General features: G+C 44.1%; 1 protein-coding gene across 2 annotated transcripts in view; it reads left to right on the top strand.

Moving 5' to 3' along the window:
* Positions 1-20,322, top strand: part of LOC126470325 (elongation of very long chain fatty acids protein AAEL008004-like) — a 355,626-nt gene that overhangs the window by 272,962 nt on the left and 62,342 nt on the right. For both annotated transcript variants that reach the window (XM_050098108.1, XM_050098107.1), the window contains exon 4: positions 3,522-3,712. In XM_050098108.1, the coding sequence (XP_049954065.1) occupies positions 3,522-3,712 (191 nt within the window). The remainder of the gene's footprint in view (positions 1-3,521; positions 3,713-20,322) is intronic.

Below are 20,322 nucleotides of genomic sequence, written 5' to 3'. Positions count from 1 at the left end.
GCGCAATCCTGTCCATCATGAAATTACCACACACTGGTATACTAAATTTATACTAACTCTCTGTGAAATCTTCCCAAAAAGAATAGCTGAGGGCTACTTTGATGCTTACACCACATGCTTCACGTGGTCAACTTGGTTTACACAAAGAGTGTAACTCCACAATAATTTTGATAGTTAAAATAAATTAGATCGAAAAGCAATTTACAAAAGAAAAACCTCGAACTGGTTACTATCGTCTTACTATCAACCTGATGGGTCAAACAATTGTATAAACACGTGGTACTGGTCTCACAAAGTACACCCCACGTGGGTTGAACATAAAGAAAAGCTGCTATATTGAAAAATTTTGTCAAGACGAGACGTTATAATCTCACGCACATTCGCATTTAAGATTGATGAACTTAGTTAGAGTTACTGATCAACACGTGGTTCCACTTTACTCACAAAGTAGTGACAGAGCAACTACCGGAATATATTCTGAACTTCACACTCGAATTACACTGCGTTGCAATTTAAGATAACATTAGATATTTTAGAGCTAAACCTGAAATAAAGGTGATTAAATTTTCAATTAGGCTGAACTTAAGAAATCCATTGTCCTACGGACTTAGCAGACACGCGCTTAGCCGGAGATCTCACCACTTCAGACGCTTGCCGCGGACAGACTGCTGTGGTCCCTTCCTGAGGGTGGCTCACAAATACAAACGGAAGTGGCCAGAGGGGCAGCTTCCTATACCAACATGACAAGGGACGGACAGGACCATACTAAGAATAGAAACCTCTCTGCTTTTAGAAAGCGTAGCTACCTGTTCCGACGTTGGTCCTACTGTTCTCTAGCATACAGGCTTGTCTGCTACCATCCAGCATGCAACTAGAAATACATTTGCTCATTCATCCTCTCACACAGAAGGGAAGGAGGATGACAGTATCTTATCATATACAGTATATAAAAGAAAGCGGATGTAGGTTCCGTATGAGACCGTGTGACATGAATTACATATAAACTGTGTTTTAAAGTGTAGTAGTGTGACAGATCGTTCTTGTTTATGTGTAAAAGTAACACGTTTCACTGCTCAGTCCCCTCCCAGATAGTCAGAAACACCACAGTAAATTTAGAAGAGGAATTTATGCCGTAAATGACAACATATTTAAGAAATTAACATGAAAGGAATCCAACAGAGACCTTTCACCATCATTTGGTGGAAACCTCGCTCCGATATCTCTAATCGCTCTTACGTGACTCACTTCGTATATCGAGCAACATATAGCAGAGGTCCTTCACCTTGCCATATACGTGTTTCCTGGGCCATATTCGAGAACACATACATTTTACAGCATTTCTCATGATGGCTGAAAACTGCTGTGTCTCATAACGAAGAGATTTGATCTGCAAGGTATGATAAAACATATGTTGTTGTCCCATACTGAATTCCCAAGTGATCTGTTGTGCTGTTTCCTGACTATCCAAAGTTCAAATGCAAGCTAGAAGATGGAGACGCTACACATTTATAGGTTGCACAAGATGGTGGGCGATTCAGGTAACGGCGATTTCCTTCCAATGGACAAATTCACAAAAAAACTCTTGTCACGGCAATTTACACATAGTTGTCTTTGACGAAGAACAGGTCATACATAGCGTATTCATAATTCTTCTCGCCAGATGACTCATTTATATGCTCAGTTGCCACAGGTTGTTAATTTTATTTATTTATTTGTGTACTTCTACTAATCTGGAACTGTTACGGCAGAGATGAACAACAACTTCCTGTTTGCCACCTGTTCAACACGCTCATACTATGTAAGACTCTGCAGTACGGCCTATCAAAGTTTTAAAAGACCAGAACCAGAGCTGGCGACCTGCAGCAGTTCCTTCCTCGAAGCAGAGGGACCTTTTTTTTTTGTCATAATCCGTGAAGCACGCCAGCGACTCGGTTTGTCAGTGACGTCGGTGGCTGCATTTCGGGGAATAATTTCCTGTAGACCAGAATTCTTTGCCGCCGCTGATGGCCCGGAACTGACGTACATCTAACTTTACCTGTTTTATGCTCACGCTATTTCGCGAAATAATCTGTGGGACGTTCCATTAAATCACCTTTTTTATTTATTAGTTTGAATGTTAAAAACATTAGATGGCATTGAATATCAAGAGCTCAGATGGAAAAACAGAACTACACAAAGAAGGGAAAACTGAAAAGTGGAAAGAGTACATAGACAGCCTATACAAGGGAGATAAACTTGAAGGCAATATTATAAAAAGTGAGGAGGACGTACATGAAGATGAGATGGAAGATACGATACTGCGAGAAGAATTTGACCGAGTACCGAAAAACTTAAGTCGAAAAAGGCCCCAGGCATCACCAATTCAGTATTAGAGGGAAGTGTAGAGAGTAAAAATCGTAAAGGCAGACCAAGAGATGAATACAGTAAGCAGATTCAGTAGGATGTAGGTTACAATAGTTATTCTGAGACGAAATGTCTCTCAGAGGATAGAGTAGCGTGGAGAGCTGCATCTAATCAAAGTTCGGGCTGAAGACCACAACAACAACAGACGGCATTCACTCCAATTTACCGTCCGTTGGCAGGCCGGTATGGCTTGCCATACACCGTAGGCCATTTGTTTTATAGCTGTGAATTCGCAACTCGACAACATGTAAATACACCAATTTTCGCCCAATGAGCCATCTTCAAACAGGCAATTTCTGGAGTTAACTGTGTATGCTATAAACAATCTCTAAACGAATCGTCAACCCGGTTGTAGGGAGGCAACAGAAAGGACATCCGGCCATCCTCTGCCACTAACATTGCCACATCTGAGAGATTAATATGACTCGTGAAGATACGGAATAAATGCCAGGAAAAAGGAGTCGGAGACTTTGTGAGTAGTGGCTCCCTCATGTACATTCATCTTTGACGAAATAAATCTCGGGTGAACAGCCTGGTATGAATGTGCATAGGTCACAATATTTCGGTAATCGACCACGGTGCCATCATCAGGTGCGCTGATGTACTGACCGGCGGTGGGCCGGCGCTATGTATATATGGCGCCGGCCCACCGCCGGTCAGTACATCAGCGCACCTGATGATGGCAACGTGGTCGATTACCGAAATATTGTGTCCTCTGCACACTCATACCAGGCTGTTCACCCGAGATTTATTTCGTCATAAAATACGCCTGGAGAAATTGAAGAATCACATTACATTCATCTTTAGGTATCCATTACCCTCCAAGTCCGAAAATCAGTTTCGGTTTTTGCTGGATGAGCAGGATTGCGTGGTTGAATGGAAATCTCGTTGGGCTCTATGTTTCTCAACAAAGAGATAAGGAGGATTTTTTTAGTAAACCCAGCTTGACCGTCACAATTACAAACACAAACACAGATATCAACCTAAACACATAGCTTATTTCTCAAGGTAACAATCAAACAGTTTAGTGCCCAAGTGAAATCAGACGACTAGCTAGCATGTTACTTTACATAAAATGTGTCAGCTCCAGACTTATGCAGGCGGTGGTGTGATTGCAGACCCCCGCGTGGCCGACTGGCCCCTGATGGACAGCCCGATGCCGACACTGGTGATGGTGGCGGCCTACCTGTACGTGGTGATCATCCTGGGGCCGCGCCTCATGGCCAACCGGAAGCCGTACCAGCTGCGCAGCGTGCTCATCTACTACAACGCCTTCCAGGTCGCCTTCAGCTTAATCATGCTGTGGGAGGTAAGCCACTTTCCACTGCCGGGAAGCACGCTGATAATGATCGAGGTGAGACTTCTTCCTCCTCCGCCAGGACGAATTATGTTCCCCACACCCACTTCCTGCCACAATAATGAGAAATACACAACCTCGAATTATTATGGCTTCGCGTATCTTGGTTTCACTACTAATATTCATTTTCTGAATCTTTGGTACATATACGGTATTCGAATCCTGTTATCACACCGACAGTCCCTACCTACAGTAACTAGGACCAAACCGGAGTATATGCATTGCAGCTTCTCAAGAATGGTCACCAGTTCGAAATATCGACTACATTTTGGGCAATGCCCTTATAACATCAAACGAACAGTTCGAGTACCCCAGATCATTTAATATCATCCATAGCTTCCAGGGATACCGATGCTGAAAATCGTATAAAAACTAGATGGTAGAAACAGAGGCCATTAACAGGAATCAACTGTGTTGCTATCAAAGTTAAAGGTAATATGTACAAACGAGCAATTAGACCAATTACAGCGTATAATTCAAAAAGTTTGGTCATGTGCAAATTAGAGGAACAGGAGCTCCAGGTTACAGGCAGATGGATACTGTGCTAGTCTAGACGAGTGATCCTAAAAGACAAACTAAGAAACGAACGCATCCGAGGGTTTGTTTAAGGTAACAAACTAGTGGAAAAGTTTCAAGAAAATCGCCTACGCTGGTACGCCCGTGTCATGCGCCTTGAACCTACCGTATGACAAGAACAGTACCTGACGTAAAAGAACTGAAAAGGGGCCCCAACGCTCAACGAATTGACTTAATACCCTAAAGAACGACCTAAGAAAGATGTGACTACGCCCTGAAATGGCGCAAATACGTTCACAATGGCGTAACAAGGCTAAGAGGGCTGAACCCAAGAGACACGATGGGAAATAAGACACGGAAGAAGAAGAAGAAGAAGAAGAAAGAAGACAGTCCTCAGTAATTAGTACTTTGATGGCCTAGAGAGATTAAAACAGATACTCAAGCACAAGTACCGACTTAATTGGTGCAGTGCTTATCATACTGGACTCGCATTCGGAAGGACGACGCTTCAAATCCCTGCCTGGCGATCCAGGTTAAGATATTCCGTGATTTCCCTAAATCCCTCCAGGAAATACCGGAATGGTTTCTTTAAAAGGTCCACGTCCTATTTCCTTACCCAACCTTTCGCGACCTGAGCTTCTGTGCTCCATCTCTAATGGCCTCACTGAAGACTGGACGTAAACTCTCATCTTCCTTGCTTCCTTCCTTCCTCCATGAACAAATAAATGACGCAAGAGTCATCACATGCGAATGGCGATGCAGGTCGATCAAAGTACGACAGCACCTCAAACGTAAGAAATACAGTTCATACAAAGATATTCGAAAGACAGAATGTACAATAATCAGCAAAGACGTTTTCTCATTTTTATTTGATGCTGTATGTGACAATATCGTTCTGATGGCAACAGAGTCTAAGATTTACGTATCATAGTCGGGAATACCATACTCTGCACCTTCAATGAGATAAAATACTATTACTGTTGTGAATCAGTTCAGTATTTTATTATGATGTACTGCGTCATAGTCCACACTGTGGAATTATGCAACCTACACTACCCCATCACTTTAGACAAAACATTGACGTACATACGCAGTGGTTAAGACAACCCTCGCTATTTTCAGTGGTTCTGTTTAAGTAACATTTATATTAATTTGATAGTTTACAATTGAAAATATTATGTCATGCTCAAATTTACGTACTGAAGGCAATTTTTTGAACAGTAATATTGCTACGTCTTGCAGTGTAATATGTCCACTTGTTAAAGTAGTTAAGAGAAAATCATGTTAATCATTGCAATCGTTATTCTCTCTCTGCAGTAAAAAACAAATCTCAATGAATTCCTTAACAAAGAACACTAACGTGTGAAAAGTCTGTCAGCATTTTTTTACAGCGCCTTCGAAACTCCAGTCCTACTGGATAATTTATCCATATTCATAATGAAACACACAATGTCAATTTGACCTCCTAACTTCATATTTGATGCCGGCATCACACAGAGCAGTAGGTGTGACATCCTGTAGTTAGCATACCCAGAACTAGGCATAAAAATTAGGGTACGTTCCTGCAATTTTTGCAGCCACAGTGTGGCACACAATAGATCATCTTATCACAAGACTTGTTCAACAGCTTGTGATGTTAGTGACGCAGTTGCACTCGGAAGACTGCTTCGACAGGAGACTACTCGAAAGTTATTCACTCTACGACGAGAAATGTCGCGAGGAGATGGCTCAGCCACGGTCTACGTATTGTTTCCAGAATGAACCTTTCACTCTGCAGTGGAGTGTGCGCTGTCACTAAACTTCCTGATTTCCGCTATATCCTTTCCTCCAGGAGTGTTAGGCCAACAAGATATGATAATGAACTCCTGTCAAGTTTGGTAAATAGGAGAGGCATAGGCAGAGCTTAAGCCGTGAAGGTAAATCGTGAGTCGTGCTTTTATGGCTCAGTAACAGTTTTAGCAGCGTTAAACTAGCTTCTGATTTTAAATCCTAGTCCAGTAGACATTTTTAATCAGCCAGGAGGCTACAAAACAGCGCATACTCCATCAGACAATGAGTGATTCAACATGAAACCATCACTGGTTACGGTCACTCACTCGATACATTTACAAGTGTGACGTAACATCCATAGTTCGCACCTTGTCATGCGTCCAGTGCGCACTCTGCTATTCCGCGGACACACTATAGCAATTTGTATGATATCTGCCGCGGCCACGGGAGTGTGCATTTAAGTGTCTGTGTGGTTTTACGTGTAAATGTGTGTACTGTTGGTATAAAAAGAGCTAGTGCTCGGAAGCTAGTGTGAATGCTGTTTTCTGTTATGTGTTTCTGTGCTCCACGCATCGATCTGCTACAAGTGAGTAGTTGTCTTTCCTCAATTTTAAGGATTGCTCCATCCAGAAATTTCCATTACTGTTATGTACGAGGGCTATTCGGAAAGTAAGGAACAATAGGTCGCGAAATAGAATCCACAGTGAAAATCAAAACTGTTTTATTTGCAACAGTTAGCTACAACTTCCAGCTACTTATCTCCGTAGTCGCCGATCCGACTTAGACGTTTGTCGTAGCGTTGTACCAACTTTCCAATACCCTCGTTATAGAAGGCAGCCGCCAGTGCTTTCCGCCAATTCTCACGCTGGCCTACAGCTTGTTCTCTGTGCCAAAATGTTGTCTTCACAGCCAGCGGTTCATGTGAGCAGAGATGAAACTCAGAGGGAGACAATTACGAGCTGTATTGTGAGTAATCAAACATTTCAAACTGGAAACGATGCAGGAGCATCTTCATTGCCCCTGCAGAATGCGGCTGATAATTGCATTGAAAAAGAAAACGCACGACAGTTATGTAATGCTGGCTGCATAGCTTCAGGCGAAATTTCTCACCAGGCCCTCGTACTTGTCGGGAGACACTATTTTTCTAAGTATCTTTATGTGCTCCCTGTGTGCTCAGAACTAAAAAGAACGACGTTATGCGATCGACGGGCATACTGGAGACACTGCTCAAAGCACCTATGTGAAACTTCATCGGATTTTCACTGTAGTTTCCATTTTGCGGCCGGTGGTTCCTTACTTTCCGAATAACCCTCGTATAATAACTCGCAAAATCGCCTACTAATTACAACATTCACATTACTGGTTTCGACAATTTATTGCTGTCTTCAGATGTGATTAAGCCACCAGCAGATTTGGCATGATGTACAAAAATGCAGGTTATGCACTCTGAACCATATCAAGAGTGTCTAGTAAAGCTCTTTTCATCTGATCCGAAGAAGAAAGAACTCTTCGCTTTGTCGAACATGGACTAGTTTCTTGAACGAAAGAAATCTACATTTTTAAAACAAATAATTCCAACTAGATTCATAAAACACTATTAAGCCTTCGCTCTATACTTCTACCTCTAATAATATCTTCCTGTATCGCGACTGATAGAGAATAGGCGTTGCGATGTCAGCCGCGCTGTCAACTTGGTGTGCTACCTCTCTGTATTTCACTGGTCGTGAGAATTGTGTAAACACATGACACAATACATGGTTCTCCCGTTCCGTAATGCAGTGAACATGAGCTCCGCCCTGCGTGACATATGCAACACTCCCACTGTGAGACCATTTCCGTCATTTCTTGCTCGTGGCGCGCACATACTTTTTTCACCGTATTGTCTCTCCAGTCCCATTACAGAAACGTATTTATTTGACTTCTAAAGACATACGATGAGGTACGTTGTGTCCGCTAAAATCAGAAAGCTCCTTAGCTTATTAACACAATGCCCGCCTCACAATTTGTCAGTGAATACTGCAGCAGCGACAATACTTTATACTCCCCGTTTTGATGTTCGCGGGAAATTGATGAATGGCTCATGCGGTCCCTATGGTTTCTAACTCAAGCTTTACTACCTATGGAAACTTGGGGGTGATTTTCGAAGAGAGGTTCAGTGCATTCGCTGGTTATTGAAAAGCTTTTTAGTTTTCTGACACATCTCGTAGCTACACTATAACTCTTAACCATAGAATTTCACTAAGTTCCGCCGGCCGGGGTGGCCGAGCGGTTCTAGGCGCTACAGTCTGGCACCGCGCGACCGCTATGGTCACTGGTTCGAGTCCTGCCTCGAGCATGGATGTGTGTGATGTCCTTAAGTTAGTCAGGTTTAAGTAGTTCTAAGTTCTAGGGGACTGACGTCCTCAGAAGTTAAATCCCATAGTGCTCAGAGCCGTTTGAACCATATTTGAACTACACTACTGGCCATTAAAATTGCTACTCCAAGAATAAATGCAGATGATAAATGGGTATTCATTGGAAAAATATATTACACTAGAACTGACATGTGATTACATTTTCACGTAATTTGGGTGCATAGATCCTGAGAAATCAGTACCCAGAACAACCACCTCTGGCCGTAATAACGGCCTTGATACGCCTGGGCATTGAGTCAGAGCTTGGATGGTGTGTACTGGTACAGCTGCCCATGCAGCTTCAACACGATACCACAGTTCATCAAGAGTAGTGACTGCCATATTGTGACGAGACAGCTGCTCGGCCACCATTGACCAGACGTTTTCAGTTGGTGAGAGATCTGGAGAATGTGCTGACCAGGGCAGCAGTCGAACATTTTCTGTTTCCAGAAAGGCCCGTACAGGACCTGCAACATGCGGGCGTGCATTATCCTGCTGAAATGTAGGGTTTCGCAGGGATCGAATGAAGGGTAGAGCCACGGGTCGCAACACATCTTAAATGTAACGTCCGCTGTTCAAAGTGTCGTCAATGCCAACAAGAGGTGACCGAGACGTGTAACCAGTGGCACCCCATACCATCACGCCGGGTGATACGCCAGTATGGCGATGACAAATACACGCTTCCAATGTGCGTTCACCGCGATGTCACCAAACACAGATGCGAACATCATGATGCTGTAAACAGAACCTGGATTCATCCGAAAAAATTGCGTTTTGCCATTCGTGAACCCAGGTTCGTCGTTGAGTACAACATCGCAGGCGCTCCTGTCTGTGATGCAGCGTCAAGGGTAACCGCAGCCATGGTCTCCGAGCTGATAGTCCATACTGCTGCAAATTTCGTCGAACTGTTCATGTAGATGGTTGTTGTCTTGCAAACGTCCCCATCGCGCAGAACGTTCAGCTAGCTATTCAATCTTAAAGAATGCATGTAGAATCATATTGATGTAATGGGGTGATGAGAAATGATGGAATGTGGTGGCACGCAACCGAATGTGAAACAGTCTGTCATGAAGATTTTCATAAAACTGACTATTCTTTAAGGCGAACCTGCAGATAGTGCAACAACATGTGTTGTAGGCACTGAAAAAACAAATATTCAGAGGTCGACTTTCTCCAGTGGTTCCAGGCCGTACGAACTGCAATATCACATGCTTTTCAGGAGGGATAGTGTACTCTGAAGGGTATGATTTTTATACGCAGAATGGGACTCATTTTGACCAGCTATAGGCCAAAAACAGTGCTCATACCATACTTGTAGTTCTCTTACGCCCATTTTCCCGCTCTTCGTTGCTGTGACGTAAATATTTCGCACTGCCCTTGCAAGATGACGCACACATGAAAGAATCGTAGGAAGCAGAGCACCTCCAACTTCCCACAGCACAATAGACAACATTTCAAACCTTTACCATCCACATGTACAGTCGCCGTAATTGTACACAAATGCGTCAAGGCATTGATGTTAGATGATCTTGATACAACTCTCCTGACATCTCTAATTTACAGGGCTCCTTTCGTATACATTTCATCTTCAAATTACGACTGGTCGGAGTTGAAAGCAAATTCCTCACTGAACGATGGGATAAGTTTGTTTATCTCACCTATAAATTTTCGGGCCGATTCCGAAGTTTGCTGTGCGTCGTCAAGTTGACACTTTGTTTGAAATTTCGTTATCTTACGTGTTTAAGCTATGCAACCATCCACTGTTTTCCTTGAAATCACTGGAACCTATGTTGGGCGCAATTTGATGTGCGTAACATAGTAAGTTACTATCACGCACGTCCTGTAAATTGTATCGAGCATCCTTGAAACGCGCAAAAACACCAGTTTTTGTAACAAGTGCGCCTTGTCCTCCCTTGAGTATCTGTAGTTTTTCTTATGCACTACACGGTCATATTGCTGCGGTCTTACTCGAAATCAGTTCATAATTATTTTTTTACTATGCTGCGGATGATCTTCTATGTACGTAGTTATGTTCAGCACCTGCACCTTGGACAACAACTGTTCTTTACTACTTTTCCCTGGAGGCGGGATTTGTGGCTGCCCGTCCGACAAGGATAACGAAGTGCATGGCCCGACATTTGTTTCAATATCACTCTCACTTGATAAGCACGTATCGCTATCATTGCAGTCTCATAAGCAATGTCCACACAGCCAAGCGTATACGACTCCACACACTCGACTGACTGCATACGTTAACATTTCATCTGTAACTTCTTTCTCACTCTGTGTAATTCCTTGGCTTCCCCTTCTGACGAAATGTCAACTTCAGCAACTGTTGTTGTAGATATAATGCAATGTTTGCTTTGCTTGTCGTTGCCATTGCTCTGCTTTGTATCTAAACCACTAGCACTGCAGCGCAGTTGTGAGTTACTCGTCGACTAAGCAGTTCAACAATTCAACTACGCTCCGTAGCCTCACGCTATGCTCGTCATTGGATACACCAGTCCCACCCCCCGTTGCCATTAGCAGACAATATTTTGGTTTCATGGAAGACAATAGATGAGGCGTCGAATACGGTTAACATCATTGGCCTTTTGCTACCTCTCCCTCAAGGGATTCCTTGTCAGGACGTATTGTAGTCTCAAATTTATTTAGACATGGAATCGAGTAGCGTAATACTGTTGCATCTGCTTAGTAGAGTGAGTTTTCCAAAAATTCGAAACTTCATAGCCGTCAGTTTTCCCACTGCAAAAAGACATTAAACTACGGTTAAACTGTCAAGATTATAGCCATTTCTTTTCTTTCCTTTTGTTTTCGATCTAGGTCTCTTCTAACGCTTGTTTTTCAAGTAGTTAGTCCAAAGGCATATGTGGTATTATTAAATGATTATTTACCCTTTGACCAGATAATAATCAGAAGAGTGCCGTTTCACTTTTCCATCAACTAACACCGACTCTACCGTTTTCGTTATGGCCCACAAGTTTCCACTTTTTCCCCTACCTGCTGTTTAATTTTGGTGCGAAGTCGTGAACCCATGTCTCATCCACAATAACAACTCTGTACATACAATCAATTGCTTAATTTTTGAAACTATCAAAAACTAGAAAACCTACATTGCGTTTGCTTTTTGGCAGGATTCGGTGGTGCGACACTCATCTTTCACATAACGTCGTCATAGTTAATTTTTCTCGTAAAATACACTCCTGGAAATTGAAATAAGAACACGGTGAATTCATTGTCCCAGGAAGGGGAAACTCTATTGACACATTCCTGGGGTCAGATACATCACATGATCACACTGACAGAACCACAGGCACATAAACACAGGCAACAGAGCATGCACAATGTCCGCACTAGTACAGTGTATATCCACCTTTCGCAGCAATGCAGGCTGCTATTCTCCCATGGAGACGATCGTAGAGATGCTGGATGTAGTCCTGTGGAACGGCTTGCCATGCCATTTCCACCTGGCGCCTCAGTTGGACCAGCGTTCGTGCTGGACGTGCAGACCGCGTGAGACGACGCTTCATCCAGTCCCAAACATGCTCAATGGGGGACAGATCCGGAGATCTTGCTGGCCAGGGTAGTTGACTTACACCTTCTAGAGCACGTTGGGTGGCACGGGATACATGCGGACGTGCATTGTCCTGTTGGAACAGCAAGTTCCCTTGCCGGTCTAGGAATGGTAGAACGATGGGTTCGATGACGGTTTGGATGTACCGTGCACTATTCAGTGTCCCCTCGACGATCACCTGTGGTGTACGGCCAGTGTAGGAGATCGCTCCCCACACCATGATGCCGGGTGTTGGCCCTGTGTGCCTCGGTCGTATGCAGTCCTGATTGTGGCGCTCACCTGCACGGCGCCAAACACGCATACGACCATCATTGGCACCAAGGCAGAAGCGACTCTCATCGCTGAAGACGACACGTCTCCATTCGTCCCTCCATTCACGCCTGTCGCGACACTACTGGAGGCGGGCTGCACGATGTTGGGGCGTGAGCGGAAGACGGCCTAACGGTGTGCGGGACCGTAGCCCAGCTTCATGGAGATGGTTGCAAATGGTCCTCGCCGATACCCCAGGAGCAACAGTGTCCCTAATTTGCTGGGAAGTGGCGGTGCGGTCCCCTACGGCACTGCGTAGGATCCTACGGTCTTGGCGTGCATCCGTGCGTCGCTGCGGTCCGGTCCCAGGTCGACGGGCACGTGCACCTTCCGCCGACCACTCACTGGCGACAACATCGATGTACTGTGGAGACCTCACGCCCCACGTGTTGAGCAATTCGGCGGTATGTCCACCCGGCCTCCCGCATGCCCACTATACGCCCTCGCTCAAAGTCCGTCAACTGCACATACGGTTCACGTCCACGCTGTCGCGGCATGCTACCAGTGTTAAAGACTGCGATGGAGCTCCGTATGCCACGGCCAACTGGCTGACACTGACGGCGGCGGTGCACAAATGCTGCGCAGCTAGCGCCATTCGACGGCCAACACCGCGGTTCCTGGTGTGTCCGCTGTGCCGTGCGTGTGATCATTGCTTGTACAGCCCTCTCGCAGTGTCCGGAGCAAGTATGGTGGGTCTGACACACCGGTGTCAATGTGTTCTTTTTTCCATTTCCAGGAGTGTATTATATGCCTTATCTGGTGTTAGCGGTTTCATACATATGCCATCGCAACTAGAATTTCGTGTGCATTGTCATTACCCATATCAGTGGTTGAGTTCTAAGACGTCTTCTTCATGAGAATTACCGCCAAGTTTGAATGCATACGTGCAGTGCTTAAGGTTTGAAAATTAAGGAGGATAGTTCTTAAAAACTTTCATCATTTTCTGATAGTTGGCGATAAACTGTCCAAAACAAATCATTTTTGACGCTACACTGCATCAGTTTATCTACACTGAATGACAAAGAAGTGAAGCACCCAGCAGACGTGGTCGGATGTCAGCGTTACTCCGTACACTTACACACCATCGGCGAATACGTTTAAGATTACAGTTTTAATTTTCTGTGATTGGTAAAACGGCTACCAGCTTCCTTAGTGTTGCTTTTCTTTAGAGTCGTTAACAGGCCTGGTAGGGTGTATAAGGTGCGTGAACAGCGTCAGATGGTGAGTGAACACTGAGAAGGACTGGAGATGCCACAGACTCTTATGAGACATTATCAGCACATGGCAGGGATTGAAAGGGTCTTCATTCTTGGCCACCATTTGGCCAGTTGGTCGAATCGTGCAGTATCCAAAATTGTGAGGCATTCGGATGTAACAGTGGCCCAATGTTGGACTGCTTGGGAACGTGGTAGCAGCCATACTCGTCAAGATTCCGGTCGTGTACATTTCATAACCACAAGGAAGGACCGCTGTAATGTGCATCAAGCACATCGTAACTGCCATTCGAGAAAAAGTAATGGATTGTTTGCAACAGTCTGTGTCACTCAGCATCATTGGTCAGAGACAAACAGCTGCCAGACTAGGGGATTACCGCCCTATTCGTGGGCTACCGTTAATACCACAACGTATACGACGGCATTTGGAGTCGTCCCGTGACCAAGACGCATATACTGCTGGTGAATGGCGTCCCATTGTGTTCCGTGACGAATCACGGTTATGCACTATTTGGATAAGCGTCGTCGTTGAGTATGTCAGCGACGTGGGGAGAGATGCCATTGCTTTGGGAAGACACAGCGGTGTTACTCCTGGCGTTATGCTGTGGGGAATCATCGGGTACGACTTCAGGTCTCGGCTGTTACTGTCTGAGAGAATTCTCACGGCACAGCGGTACGTCACGGACATCCTGCATCTTCATGCGCTACTTCTCCGGCGACAGTGTCGCGGCGCTACTTTTCAGCAGGACAATTCTCGTCCATATATGACACTTCTCTGTAAAATATCTTCGTGATGATAAGGTACTGCCATCGCCAGCAAGATCCGCAAACCTATCTACATCTACATCTACATGATTACTCTGCAATTCACATTTAAGTGCTTGGCAAAGGGTTCATCGAATCACAATCATACTATCTCTCTACCATTCCACTCCCGAACAGCGCGCGGGAAAAACGAACACCTAAACCTTGCTGTTCGAGCTCTGATTTCTCTTATTTTATTTTGATGATCGTTCCTACCTATGTAGGTTGGGCTCAACAAAATATTTTCGCATTCGGAACAGAAAGTTGGTGACTGAAATTTCGTAAATAGATCTCGCCGCGACGAAAAACGTCTTTGCTTTAGTGACTTCCATCCCAACTCGCGTATCATATCTGCCACACTCTCTCCCCTATTACGTGATAATACAAAACGAGATGCCCTTTTTTGCACCATTTCGATGTCCTCCGTCAGTTCCACCTGGTTCAAAAAATGGTTCAAATGGCTCTGAGCACTATGCGACTTAACTTCTCAGGTCATCAGTCGCCTAGAACCTAGAACTAATTAAACCTAACTAACCTAAGGACATCACACACATCCATGCCCGAGGCAGGATTCGAACTGCGACCGTAGCGGTCGCTCGGCTCCAGACTGTAGCGCCTAGAACCGCACGGCCACTCCGGCCGGCAATCCCACCTGGTAAGGATCCCACACCGCGCAGCAATATTCTAACAGAGGACGAACGAGTGTAGTGTAAGCTGTCTCTTTAGTGGACTTGTTGCAGCTTCTAAGTGTCCTGCCAATGAAACGCAACCTTTGGCTCGCCTTCCCCACAATATTATCTATGTGGTCTTTCCAGCTGAAGTTGTTCGTAATTTTAATACCCAAATACTTAGTTGAATTGACAGCCTTGAGAATTGTACTATTTATCGAGTAATCGAATTCTAACGGATTTCTTTTGGAACTAATGTGGATCACCTCACACTTTTCGTTATTTAGCGTCAACTGCCACCTGCCACACCATACAGCAATCTTTTCTAAATCGCTTTGCAACTGATACTGGTCTTCGGATGACCTTACTAGACGGGAAATTACAGCATCATTTGCGACAAACCTAAGAGAACTGCTCAGATTGTCACCCAGGTCATTTATATGGATCAGGAACAGCAGAGGTCCCAGGACGCTTCCCTGGGGAACACCTGATATCACTTAAGTTTTACTCGATGATTTGCCGTCTATTACTACGAACTGCGACCTTCGTGACAGGAAATCACGAATCCAGTCGCACAACTGAGACGATACCCCATAGGCCCGCAGCTTGATTAGAAGTCGCTTGTGAGGAACGGTGTCAAAAGCTTTCCGGAAATCTAGAAATACGGAATCAACTTGAGATCCTGTCGACCTATCCACGATATAAGATGGGTGTGACTAGTTCTGACGTCAAAACCATCCCCGGATATCAAGGACGAGTTACGACAGCTGTGGACTAACTTGCCACAGCAGAAGGTACAGCGACTGTATGACACCCTTCCCAACTGAATCAGTGCTGCATACAGGACAGAGGGGCTGCAACGTCATACTGATAAGTGGTCTCATACTCCAAATTTCCTTGTAAATTTGTCTCGATATTGTGACCGCTGAAATAACATCACATACCTTCTCAACCCGTACAGTTTGATTTCGTTTCCTCCTCCCCCTCTAGGTGCATCACTTTTTTGTCAATCAATGTAATTTAAGGAAAACAAAGACTGAAACAATGCATTACTCGTCTCCCCAGTTTGTTACATTGTTGCGTAGCACTGCAACTGGAAAGCAGGATTCGTAACTCTATGACTGCATTTAGCGCTGTGTTCTACCAATCGACCTTGAGTAACCCCCAGTCCCCAAAAGCATATTTTTTCGACCTTGAAATTTCGTACTTTTTCCTCCCTCTCTTCTAGATCAGAAAATTGTAATTTCTTTCTTCGGCTAACGCTTTTGGGAATAAATGTAGATGTAAATCACCTGCAATATACACTAAAGCTCCAAAGAAACTGGTATAGGCATGTGTATTCAAATACAGAAATATGTAAACGGGTAGAATATGAGACAATAAGAGTCTGGTGCAGTTGTTAGATGGGTTACTTATGCTACAATGGGACGTTATCAAGATTTAAGTGAGTTTGAACATGGTGTTATAGTCGGCGCACGAGCGATGGGACAAGGCATCTCCGACGTAGCGATGAAGTGGGGACTTTCCCGTACTCTCATTTCACGAGTATACCATAAATATCAGGAATCCGGTAAAACATCAAATCTCCAACATTGTTGCAGGCGGAAAAGGATCCTGCAAGAACGGGACCAACGACCGCTGTAGAGAATCGTTCAACGTGACAAAAATGTAACCCTTCCGCAAATTGCCGCGAGGGGTAGCCGCGCGGCCTCAGACGTCTTGTCACGGTCCGCTCGGCTCCCTCGTCGGAGATTCGAGTCCTCCCTCGGGCATGGTTGTGTGTGTCGTACTTAACCCTTTGAACGGAACATCGGTCTGAGATACCGCCATAGTTGACATTAACAATGCTAACGGCGCTGCATTGTTCGTGAGGGTGGGGAGAAGCCCAGTAATCTTCAGTCGGGTCCCGAACCGCAGCTGGCCAACAACGTATTGTCGGCGCATGCATTGTTTTCAAGTAAGTAGAATTTTTGTTACGTATTGTCGGTCTGTGAGACCGTGTTCCGAAAAAATGCATTCCCCTCCCGGTCTGACAGACCGGGTGTTCCTAAAAGTGTCAAATTTTTGCCGGTCTCCCAGACCGGTGTTCCTAAAAGTATCACGCATTTGTCGGTCTGTATGACCGATGTTCCACTCTTTGAACTCTTCTGTTTTCTGTGTAGCAACATTTCATCTATTTGATTGAAATTTTTGCCACCACACGATGCTTAATACTTTTGTGTTCATAGAAGAACGAGAAAAAAGTGTAACAACTCGTATTTAACGTTTTAATTTTTCCTCTTTCCGTTTTTCACACACATTCTCCAATTTACCGCGCAAACTTATTACAGCGATAGAATTATCCCCATTAAATTTCGTTAAAACTCATTTTTCCCTTTTTCCTTGCAGGTTTACAATGGAAGGTCCGAAATATGTTTCAAATCGGTCGAAAAGAATTGTAGCCCTTGCACGCTCTCAAAATTACCTTGAAGAATCAGACTCGGAAGTGGATTCAGATGAATCATGCATTCCAGATGAGGACCTTACTATCCAAGATCCTCGCAATGAAACAGATAATGACGATGACTCTCCCAATGATGATGATCGCGATGATGAAACTATTCGAGAAATATTTGAAGTCGAAAATACCGCAGTTCGCGAAGAAACTGGAGAGCAACCACAGTCTGACATAACTTCTGGTGGAAGCAGACTAATCACTCCACAGAAGCCTGCTGATGTTGCTAGCTCATCTACGCGTTCTGATGACACTCTAGATGAGAGTCGTCTTCCAGTTTCTTACTACGGAAGAAACAAGTGTTTCACATGGTCATCAACTCCTGTTCGCTCTAAGACGCGAACAGCAGCATCCAATATAATAAAGGTACGGCTATCAAAGATACAAGGGCCTGCTCTTACCGTGGGGAAAAACCCACTCCCAGGTGAAGTGTGGCGCCTTTTGTTTACTGACGACATGATTGAGACGATTGTAAAGCATACTAATGAAAAGTTGGCCAAAATTCGTTCTGTTATTGAACTAAAAGAAAGTGTAGCTTACAGAGACACTACTGTGCAGGAAGTGAACGCTGTGATTGGAGTCACAGTTCTTTGCAGCATATTCAAATCTGCGAGGGAGCCTATGACCTCGCTGTTTTCCACTTCGGTCTTGGGGAGGCCAATTTTTCGATCAATAATAACAGAAAAGCGATTAGGAATATTGCTTAGGGCATTTAGATTCGATGACTCGAGCACGAGGGAACAGAGGGAAAAATATGACCCAGCTGCTGCCATTACAGACATATTTAATAAGTTTATTTGGAACTGCCAACAAATTTATAGCCCTGGAGCGCATTTGACAGTTGATGAAACTTTGGTGCCTTTCAGAGGGAGGGTTAAATTTCGTATATATATGCCGAATAAACCGGCTAAATATGGCATTAAGGTCATGGGTCTGGCAGATGCACACAATGCATATATTTACAATGCCTACATCTACTCCGGCAAAGGCTGTGATGGAGCCACACTTTCTACAGCAGAAAAGAAAAAGAGCATTCCCACGCAGTCTGTAATCCGCCTATCTAAAGGGCTGTATGGCACAAACAGAAATATTAGTTGCGACAATTGGTTTTGTTCTGTGGAACTTGCCCAGGAGCTACTAGCTCACAATTTGACATTAGTTGGGACACTAAAAAGAAACAGACCCCAGATACCAGCAGAATTTCAAGCAAGAAGCGATCGTGAAATTGGGTCCAGCCTTTATGGCTTTACGAAAGAAATGACTCTGCTTTCTTATGTCCCAAAAAGGAATAAGGCAGTCCTACTTCTTTCGTCAATGCATCATTCCAATTACACTGACGTTTCAAATGATAAACCTGAAATCATATCTTTTTATAACGCCACAAAAAGTGGAATAGACACGCTAGATATGAAGTGCAGTGTTTATTCTACTAATCGCAAAACAAGAAGGTGGCCGTTGGCTATTTTTTACCACATGGTGGCCATGGCTGGATCAAACGCAAGTATACTTTATGGACTTTTTGGAGAGAAGAAAACCGTATCACGTTTTGATTTCCTGAAAAGAGTTTCTCTATATTTGGTCTACGATTTCGTAAAATCCCGACTGGCAATCTCCAATCTGCCTCAAGAGCTACAAAGTATTATTTCATCTTTAGAAGAAGAGGCAGCAAAAGAAAAGCAAATCGTTAGCCAACGGAATAAATTTGTTGTTCGAGTTGATGAGTGTCCGACGGACACACTTGGTAAAAGAAAAACCTGTCGATTTTGTCCATATCAAAAAAAGAGGAAAACTGCCTACAAGTGTATTTCTTGCGAAGAACCAACGTGCTTGGAGTGTTCACGAAAAGTGTGCAAGACTTGTGCAATTAAAAATAAAAGTTAAATTTTTTCTTTGCATTACATTTTAGTATTCATTTTCTTTGTGTTGTAACTATAATAATGTAAAAAAAAAGTATTTCTAAAGGAGTAATGTGTAAACAACAAAACACTGCAAATTAAAGTTTTTCCTAGTAATAAACTTGAATTTACTGGTATTTTAACAAATATTATGGTTCAAAAACCTATTATTATGTTTAATTACACCTTAAAGAGAGAGAGAAGCAACGTAGAAGTGCGGAAAAGTCATAAAAATAGAGAAAAATACACTTTAAATGTCCTAGCGGTCTAGCAGACCGATGTTCCATCTTACCGCCGAGTAAAAGATGTTCCGGTTAGAGGGTTAACATAAGTTAGTTTAAGTTAGATTTAGTAGTGAGTAAGCTTAGGGACCGATAACCTCAGCAGTTTGGTCCCATAAGACCTTACCACAAATTTCCAAATTTCCTTGCGTAAATAGCTGCAGAATTCATGCTGGGCCGTCAACAAGTGTCAGCGTGCGCACCATTCAACGACACTTCATCGATATGGGCTTTCGGAGCCAAAGGCCCACCCGCGTGCCGTTGAAGGCTGCACCCTTGGTGACTGCACGACACAAAGATTTACGCATCGCCTGGGCCCATCCACATCGACATTGGGCTGTTGACGACTGGCAACATGTTGCCTGGTCTGACGAGTCTTGTTTCAAACTCTATCGAGCGGATGGACGTGTACGGGTATGAAGACAACCTCATGAATCCATGGACCCTGCATGTCGGCAGGGGACTGTTCAAGCTGGTGGAGGCTCTGTAATGGTTTGGGGCGTGTGCAGTTCGAGTATATGTGATCCTTAATACGTCTAGATATGACTCTGACAGGTGACACGTGAGAAAGCACCCTGTCTGATCACCTGCATTCATTCATGCCCATTATGCATTCCGACAGACTTCGCCAATTCGAGCAGGAG

The sequence above is a fragment of the Schistocerca serialis genome, chromosome 3, assembly GCF_023864345.2.
Source record: "Schistocerca serialis cubense isolate TAMUIC-IGC-003099 chromosome 3, iqSchSeri2.2, whole genome shotgun sequence".
Taxonomy (NCBI): domain Eukaryota; kingdom Metazoa; phylum Arthropoda; class Insecta; order Orthoptera; family Acrididae; genus Schistocerca; species Schistocerca serialis.
This window is presented reverse-complemented; position numbering and strand designations above follow the sequence as displayed.